Raw genomic sequence first — 9,550 nt, 5'->3', positions numbered from 1 at the left:
ATATACTACACATATTAGAAATATCATGCAGGTCTGTGGCAGCACATGTTCCACATGACGTCCCTTTTGTTTGACATCGCAACGTGTTCTAGAATTGTTTATCACGGCGTGGCAAGTTTCAGTGTTTATACGCCTGGTTTCCCTTCTAATGTTCAATTTAACTTCTTGTACAGAACCTGTAGAAGGCTTGCATACTTTATCCTTCAAATATTTCCATAAGTAAAAGTTTAAAGGACTCGGGTCTGGTGAGTGAGGTGGTTATGCATAATTTGTCCCTGGAAACGAACCTGTCTTCAAATGTCTTCTGCAGCCGGTCAAAAACAACTGCCGAGGTATGGGGTGTCGCGCCATCTTGTAAAAACCACATCCCAGAAATATTTATTCCTTTCTGAATTAGTACTGGCATAAACTTGCGTTTGAGAATATTTAGGTATCGCTCACTGTTAATGGTTTACACCACAGCGTCCTCGTCTTCAATGAAGAATGCCCCAATTACGCCAATACAGTGCAACCTCTGTAGAGCAACACCCTTTGGGAGATACAAATATTGACTGTTATGTAGAGGTTGTTGTTCTGGAGAGATAAATTTCAAAGTATATTTCAGCTTAAGGAAAATTTTGTTTTAGAGAGGATTTTTGCTTAAAAGAGGTACGCTCTGGAGAGGTTGTACTGTATGTATTAAGTTTAATGTACTGTAAGAATAAATTGTATGATTAGTTCATACATATCGTTTAAAATGTTTTTGCAGACAATAAATATATGTGAAATGTATTAAATGTATTGTCAAATTTATTGTTTTTGAAAAATACAAAATATAAATGATTAAAATTAGAAAAAAAATCATTTTAAAACATATACATATGATGCATTATGCAAGAATATGATCCATCTCCCAATTTCGAAAAGTAAACCGTTTTTCACGAAAAAGTCTATAATTTGTGGACCTCTTGATAAGTATGTGTAACAAACAATGGTAACAGGAACAACCGCATGCAATTAACGCAGCCGCCCATAAGGGGTCTGTGTTATTTGTTAGATAAATTATTTATTTGCAAAATTTTGTCGATTTGTAAAATTCATATTCATCATGTATATTAATTTGTACTTGAAACATATAATCATATATAAAAAATGAATACGAGCGGACGAACCTGTTAATTATTTCTGTAAGACAAACAGCCGTCATTTTTATGTCGTTGGTACATTGGAAATGACGCCATATGTGGCTTTCCTTAAATTAACAAAACATAATACCTTGGATCAGAGAAAATCTGGTGAATTGTTGGTCAGTGAAGTTTCATAGAATTAAGGGCATCAAAGGACCACGAAAAACTACATGAGATGAAAGGATAACATTCAGATAAGTGTTCCTAAGGTAACCCCAATCAAGATGTATACAGCATGTTTCTTAGTTTCAATCTATATTACATGGCACTTCATATTTAGAACAATATGCAAAATTGATAAAAAATGCACTATACTGCTAAGTTTATGTACTTGACAGGTTGATAAAGACACAGAAATGCGAAACTTATGCAACACTGTTTATCATGTAGCCGCAAATAAACATGCCAAAGATGTTAAATTTCATAAAGCTGCAACAAAGTATTAAGGTGTTAGGAACAAGTTATTCAAAGACAGAATATAAGGTTCATTCACTGGTGGTAGGTGCAGATGGGAATATCCAGCTCGAGGTAACTTTTTTTTGGCGGTAACGAGGCTCTGTCGAGTTACCGATTAAACAGTTAACCGGGAGCCCGATAGTTCCATCTGTACCTATACCACCAGTTTTTGAATCTTTTTTCTTGCATATTCAAGAAATTATGGTTAAAATAAATGCAAACAAATGATTTTCTTATAGTAGCGTAATAAAAGCGCGGGAACTTTACGTCCGTAAACAGGAAGTATGTAATGACGTTATAAAGACGAAAACAACGTAATAGGTCCGGTTTTGTTTATCATCTGCAGTAAAACGTTTTGTTATCTCCGTAAAATGACGTTTTTGAATGAGAAATATGTTAAAAGGGACAAAGGGAAATTATCAAGGTATTTGATTTTTATCCCGATTTACGTATAACATTATTATTACTGCACAAATCTTCTTTACAGATGTAGTTCGTTATACGTCATGGAGTTTTCCAGCACCGGTGATATCATTAGAAATCCAAGTCTAGTATGTAAGAAAGGTACATGGAAGATATACAAGGTACATGGAAGTTATACAACAACAAGTATCTTACGTTTGCATCGGCTTGATCGAGTAACTACAATATAATACCGATTAGAATTAACCTGACGTGGTGTATTGCTTGAATATGTAAAAGGCCCGAGACTGTATTTATTACTGATTACATGGTGTTTGTGTCAATAATATTAGGGATTTTAGCAGCCTATGCATTTTGACACTGTTCCTAGATTTTAGCTCATCAGAGTACCCATTGCTCAGTGCGTTCTTTTTCAACTCCAAGTGACAGTCACTCTGTCGTTCTTTCGTTCATTGTACATCATAAAATTATTTCTTTGGTGTCTTTCAAAAGGACAACAGACACCGGCAAGATTTGATGTTTAATTGGACGTTGCCGCCACGGCGACAGCATAACCCGTGACGCTTTAATTATTTCCAGACTGACGTCCATCCCTTTAAATATTGACGGCAGATCTTTATATGAACGAGCGGACTGACGGACAGACGCTGATAAAGTGATACCTTTGTGTCAGAACTTGACGTAACACAAAACCAAAATTCTGTAAGTTTAATAATCTATTACGGCCTTTATTAGCCAAGATTAGATAACATTACACATTATATAGTCATATTTATGAATGCTTAGTAGTAAGCTGCCATAATTATTTTAAGAAAAGGTATGGAAAATATTGGCCACTTAACAGATGACAGGGAATGCCGGAGCAACTGTCAACTGAAGAGAAATCATATCAGCCGAGAGAAGAACAAGCCTACAACGAATTACCGGCATTAACTAAGCTAAAAGCGAATGCTGTTGCGGATTCTTTAGCAAATGGCAATACTGTTACGAATAAGGCGACGCCTAAGTACAAAACCAAGACACGTCATTTGGCAAGCGTAACAATACAAGCAAGCTAGGATTGCCAGCACCTTATGGGCAAAACCTAGAAACGCAACATGGAAACTGAGCAAACGCAACAGATTACTAGATTAAGTCAACCCGATTACATACAGTTATAATAAAGGAAGTCTTTGGTTGAACGTCTTCCTTTGCATATTTGGTAAAGGGTGGTGTTTAATTTCTGTGTTGCAAGTATAATTTACTCAGCGCGATTATGTCAAAACTGGGAGAATCTTATGAAATAAATACGGTTGCAGACTACCTGCTAACTTTAAAGAGAAACAAAAACGAAAATGACGAGAATCTAGAGACTGCTATAAAGGCACACAAGTATTTTATAGAATCTTTCCGGAGCTATAAAGCATATTATGAACTCCATCAAAATTCAGACTTTGAGACACATCAAGATCAACTGGAACGTCAAGATTCAAAGGTTTGTAATTGAAAATTAGTTTTCTTTTCAGTTGAAGAATATATATATTAGATCAATCATAACTTGATTACGCTCTGATATCTTCCGTTGTTCATAACGTTTAACTTAAATTTGATAATTATTGTTGCTATATAATTAGCAATATGTAAAGAAATCGTGGCCATATTACAAATATAGTATGTTGTATATTCTTACTTTTATTCTGGTCTGGCGCCGATGGATACCTGAAGATTTTTTAAACTGTTTCTTTTGATTGATTTTAGGTTTAACGCCATTTTCAACAGTAATATATTTTTTGCCTGTATTGTCCTGTTCTCCGCAAGTAACATGCAACTTCCTCGCATGAATCATGACTTCGGGCACTGTGTCTGACTACGAAGATAACCAGGCTGGTCTTATTATCGGCATCAATGAGGTATTATTTATATCATACAATTATTTTCGAGCTCGATATGAGGACTTATCGACCTGGAAATAGCTATAAAGACTGAGTGCGTAGCTTGAGGCCGATAAAAGCAACAATGAATATCACAACTCGGAAGTTTGTTTTAGAAAAGTGCAATTAAGGATATCAAAAGTTTTGGGCTTTTTTCAGTGTTCCAGTTATATTTTGTGTGGTTTCCGTGTAATGACGACACTTCTGTAGGTCATTACGTGTGTTTAGCTAAGGGTACCAGAAAAAAAACGACTTTTATCATTAATCCGTGCATGGGCTTCAACCAGTCAAACGACTATACATAGAGATTTCATAATAATATTGTAATTTTCTTACTGTATTCCGTTAATTATCGTATTGTTTATTCATTTATGTTTTCGAAAGCAATTGGTACACACAGCATATGCGTCGCAATAATTATACCCGGTAAATAAGTGACATATCTTAACAACATACAAGTACAATCAAGTTTATATTACGTCGAATTATTGTAATAATCAAAGGAGTCACATTGACTTCCCTGTGGGACGGTGTATCATGCTCTCTCAATATTGCTGAAAGTAAAACTGAAAATGTAACTGGAAGTAATACTCATTATACAATGTATATACGACACAAACAATTATTTTGTTGGAACTTGACATGTGACTGTCTTATTTTGAGACTAAAATATTATCAATTATTTTATCTTTTAAATAATTGCTTTTATTTTTCACGAAATCGTCAGTTTGTCATCGCGTATCTATACCTAGGTCAGTTTGTCGTTGTGCATCTATACCTATACATGTATGATCATGTATGTTTACTGTAAGCTTTGTGAGACAAAACCAGTTTTGGTTCCAGGTCTATAATAAACGTTGTATATAAATAAACCAGATTTGTCTGGGAACCAAACGTAAAATACGTACATATATAATACAGAAACACGTGCAATATTCTCAGTTAAAATTGTACTACCTACGAAGTAACAACTGTTAGATTTTCCCACCCGCCACACCCCAAATCAAAAACGATTTTTGTACTTTTGTCAAGTTATAATATTTTTTACACAAAGTTTATTCATTTTATTATACAATTATATTGTATGTTTATGTTTAACTGAATTTGGACAAACTAATTGCTCTTCGTAGTATTTGTGTTACAGGCAATTTGCCACCGAGCTGACGAGCAAACTTGGATACAAACTATCACGCACTACCTCAAGGGGAACAGATGTGATGTACAACTGTCGCTAAATTTGTGATGAACATTCCTAACGGAGATGAGACTTAACTGTGAGACATAAACTTTTCTATGTGTGCGTGTCATTTACATCGACTTATGTATGTGAAGTGATATTTTCCAAGTGTTAGTGCTCGTGCTTTAATTTCTACTTTAAGTAAGTAGTGGATAAAAGCAAAAACGAACTATGACATATATTTGTGTATTATATGTTGGCTGAAAGACAAATAATTTCTGTGTATATATAGTAGACGCAACTTGACCGCGATGGTTGACCTTACGCTGATTATTCATATTGGTTATTTCATTATAGAAATCAAGGGTGCTTAGGGTAGACGTGTATATTTATATGGAATTAGTTTGTATACAGTGCAGTATCAAAGTATATATACTTACGTTTGATCAATTAAAACTTTCCAATACACTAATTTATATTTACACAAATTTTTATTTCCTTTTTCTCGTGCAGCTTGTGTTTTACGTACACTCCTTTTACATAATAGGCTGTGCCTCATTATGTATTATAATGCAAAGGTCAACCATCGGGGTCAAGTTGCGTCCACTATACATTGATAAGAATGAATATTATCTTAAAATGATCTTATACTATGATTATGAAATATTCTAATTATGTCACTCAAATTGTGTGCTTGCGGGGAAAAATTCTGCCGATCAGAAGTTGACTGGGCGTAGCATACTTTAACATCTTTATTTACTGTCAAGTACGTACTTTATTCAAAATGTATATAACTCTGGCTCTGGTTTTCGGCTCGCGCGAGTTACCAACGTGAATTGGGGGACTAGAGCCAGAGCATTTCAATTCTCTTTTGGAGGGTCATTTTTATAGAAAACTTGCGTGGCATCGAGTAGTGGTGTACAAAAGGTATTGCCCTAGTACTCTGGTAATATCTTTATAGCGTTGCGATATAGCCTTGCCTAGCTCTATATAGCCTTGCTCAAGGGATACATTGCCTTGCCTTGCCTTGCTTTGCTTGGTGATTCTAGCTGGTTATCAAGCTAGATTACCGTTATGGCTATGGTTACCCGTAGAATAATGAAGGAGTCATACTTGCTGATGCTGGTCACTACAGTGCTGTGTCCGGTTTGGTGACACGTTTGGTATTTTTCATTATTGCTGTGGTTGCCCGTAGGATAATGGAAGATATCACTCGTCTGTCATTTCGTGCGTCGTAGTGAACCGTAGTATTGATGAAAGTTGTGTCATGTTAAAAGTTGTTTTTCTGTAAATAAGTAAATTTTGCTGGTCATGGGTTAGAATGTAAACTCGGAGCACGCCTGGTCTTCTTTTGGTCGGCTAATTTGTTCCCTACAATTTGGGCTGGTTACCTGGCTGAATTGGCTGGTTTGACTGGTTACCCGTTTAAACCTTGAGTGGCCACAATATCCCAATATTTAAGGAAAAGCTACTCACGCTTTTGAATACTTTATATTGATTATATCATATTTATTCAAAGATTAAATATATTGAATTAAATTGAGAATATTGCACGTTTTCTTTTGGTTTTGATTTCGGGTAATGAAATAAATGCAATTTACCCTGGTAAATCATCGTAATAATGTTTTATGAGGTGTTGCGGCTAACATTAAACGGGGATACTCTGTCCTAACATGTAAGACTAAATAGTATCACTATCTTATACAAGTCATCTCTCTTCAATGGCGGTGTATCATTTGATCTTTTCTCATTTCCTGATCTCGGTTTAAAACAAGCAGATGTTACTTTGAAAATTTTGGGTTAGAACAACATGATATGGTCTCTTTGCTGTACTCTTTTTGTCATAAGATTTGTACTGGTATATAGTTAAAATCTACTACTGTATTAATATGTGCTTAATTTCTTCGTTGGTTGTTGCTCTTACGTGTCTTTATTAAACATAGCAATAGATACATCATTACATTATGACATAGGAAATATGGTTTTCTTATAATTAATCTTGTATAATTTAATTTTACTTTTTAGGATGCATCAAATGTCCAAAACAAACTAATGAAACAGATCGAAGACCTGATGTTCGAAAAAGAGACAATGCAGAAACAAATTGACGAACTTCAAACGCGGTAGGCATTATCAATGAACAAGATCATTCTAAAAAGTCAGTCACGTACTTGAACCAAGACACAATGTATGTCTTTTAGCAAAAGAATGCTGGTTTTGCAGCAATAAATAGTAATACGATAGTAATTTTTTATTCACAGACACTGTATCAAACAGAAGTACCGGTACAGCATTACTGAAGCTGATATTCAATCGATTTTGAATGAAACACCGTTCATGTAATTAGATATCGTTCAATGACTCTAAGCTTAAGTACTAATAAAAGTGTTAAGATGATTTGCAATACTTTTAAGGGATAGACAATTTGAATAGTGGAAGAAAACGTTGTATGTCAAGACTTGTGTCAAGAAATACTGAAATTCGAGGTACGGCAGTAAGAAGTATAAACATATTCAGTATTGTTAAATTTTCTGGTTCTTTGGGAGCATTGAGTTTCATGCCGGTGCTAGGGTGTGTGATAGGTGTTGCTCTTTCCATTATCTCTTATGAACAGATTCCTTCAAACCGAATCCGTTTTTATTTTGTTTGTTTGCATTCTATGATTCCAAAAGATTTCCTTACAGATCTCATTGAAAGCCTTTCGCATGACCTTTATGTTCAAAGCCAACATTGGCTCAAGATCACACTTTACATGACAAAGAAAAATGTCAGGATATAAGTTTGATTATAAATATACATGTAACTGCTTAACAGTTTAACGATTATTGTATTTTAGATTGAGCACATTGGCTTGTCACAAAATGGTAGAAAATAATCTAGATATTGCGGATTTAAGTGATCCATTTAGACCAACACAGCTGGCAGAAAAGTTCAGAGAGATTTATGATGAGGAATGGACACGTGCCTTTGAAGAACTGGATATGTTATCACACGACGAAAGCAAAATCATAGACACATTCACTTATCTCATACAGGTAACTGCATCTCAACTTTAATATAAGATATTAGTATTCATCTTTTATGCTAAGCTCACATGTTACCTTTCGCGGTTTTTTTACATTTCATCTTTAAAACATTGAGTCATTGTAATCACAACCATCTAATATACCGGTGAACACAAGTAGATATCCTATATTTCACGTGCGAAAGAAGCTATATGTTACATACCATTGTGCATACATTTGAAAGCGCTCGCTCCAGGCTGGCCAAATATCGTCATTGACGATATCCAAAGAAGCTCGCTCCGGCATGGCCAAATATCGTCAAATATAAAATTTACAGATTACTGCTGCAAATTTCTAAAAGTCTTTAGTGAAATTTGTATATTTATAAAAGAGCAGGTGGCCGCCCAAATCACCAGCTGTATTAACAAATTCAACAAAACCTTGGTCCTTTAAAACAGTGTGGTAAATATGTTTTATCATGCAAGTAATTGAAAGTTATTGAAAAATAATAAATTGAAATTTAGAACACATTCAGCTACAAGTGTTGCTTTACGATTTGCAGTTTTGTCTGTACTGGCTTTACGCACCTGGACTTGAAATTAGTCACTATTTCTGGACAGCCCGTGCAATTAACCTTTGCAAGCAATGTAATGCATAAGCTGTTGATAACGAAGAAAATTTCATGAAAACTTGTGCTTTCTTCCTTTCAATAATCTACATGGAAAAGATCTTTCAAATTCTTCAGAAAAGATACAGTTAAAACACGTTTTCAAGTAGAAAGAAATATCATTAATCTTGGTATTTGTATGATAATGCCTTAAAACTTAGAACCGCATAGTTCCTTTGTCAAAACTGTGTTGTTCTCACTTTTTACCAATTATCATACCTTGTACTGTATTTGTTTATTTTGTACCCGTCACTAAAATAAATAATGAATGAAAAATTGCAACTCTTCCTAGGAACCAACCATAACATTTCATTTTCATGGAAAGCAACATTTTCGCATAGCTTTTAATATGATTGATTAAACCTTTTACTTTAATGCAATTAAATTTTAGGAAATCGAGACATTTTGTTCATACACCAGCACACAACAAATCTCGGCGATGGAAAAGCCATTTATAGAAGAGATAGTTAATCCAAACGTTGCTATCCATAAGCACCAAGGCCTCTCGGTAATTACATTACAATTAGACATGTCAAACTGTCATACAAACTACACAAATCCCATACATTTTGTAGTTGTTGTCCAAATGTTTTCACTTTCCAGTAATTTGAATTCTGAATTACATAGCTGAAATATTCTTAAAATTCTGTCTCAGTATAACATGAATACGTTATAATGTAAATGAGATGTTTCCTTAAATCCAATAGATCTAGAGCTTTTAAAAATTAAAATTAAACACTGAAATT

General features: G+C 34.5%; 1 protein-coding gene across 1 annotated transcript; it reads left to right on the top strand.

Annotated features, from left to right (window-relative positions):
- The first annotated feature begins 7,978 nt into the window (after positions 1 to 7,978).
- On the top strand, positions 7,979 to 9,512 carry LOC128557481 (uncharacterized). Its single transcript, XM_053544874.1, has 2 exons — positions 7,979 to 8,167; positions 9,196 to 9,512. The coding sequence occupies exons 1-2, from the start codon at positions 7,994 to 7,996 to the stop codon at positions 9,433 to 9,435; spliced, it is 414 nt and encodes a 137-aa protein (XP_053400849.1). The 5' UTR covers positions 7,979 to 7,993; the 3' UTR covers positions 9,436 to 9,512.
- Positions 9,513 to 9,550: the final 38 nt, after the last annotated feature.

This window comes from Mercenaria mercenaria, chromosome 5, assembly GCF_021730395.1.
Source record: "Mercenaria mercenaria strain notata chromosome 5, MADL_Memer_1, whole genome shotgun sequence".
In the NCBI taxonomy this organism is placed as follows: domain Eukaryota; kingdom Metazoa; phylum Mollusca; class Bivalvia; order Venerida; family Veneridae; genus Mercenaria; species Mercenaria mercenaria.
The sequence above is the reverse complement of the archived record's forward strand: the minus strand, read 5'-3'. Positions and strand labels throughout refer to the sequence as shown.

Bases quoted from the DNA above. Each gene is read 5' to 3' on its own strand.
- LOC128557481 (XM_053544874.1), top strand. From the start codon at position 7,994: ATGGTAGAAAATAATCTAGATATTGCGGATTTAAGTGATCCATTTAGA. The intron at 8,168-9,195 runs GTAACTGCATCT...ATTAAATTTTAG, and splicing joins CATTCACTTATCTCATACAG to GAAATCGAGACATTTTGTTC.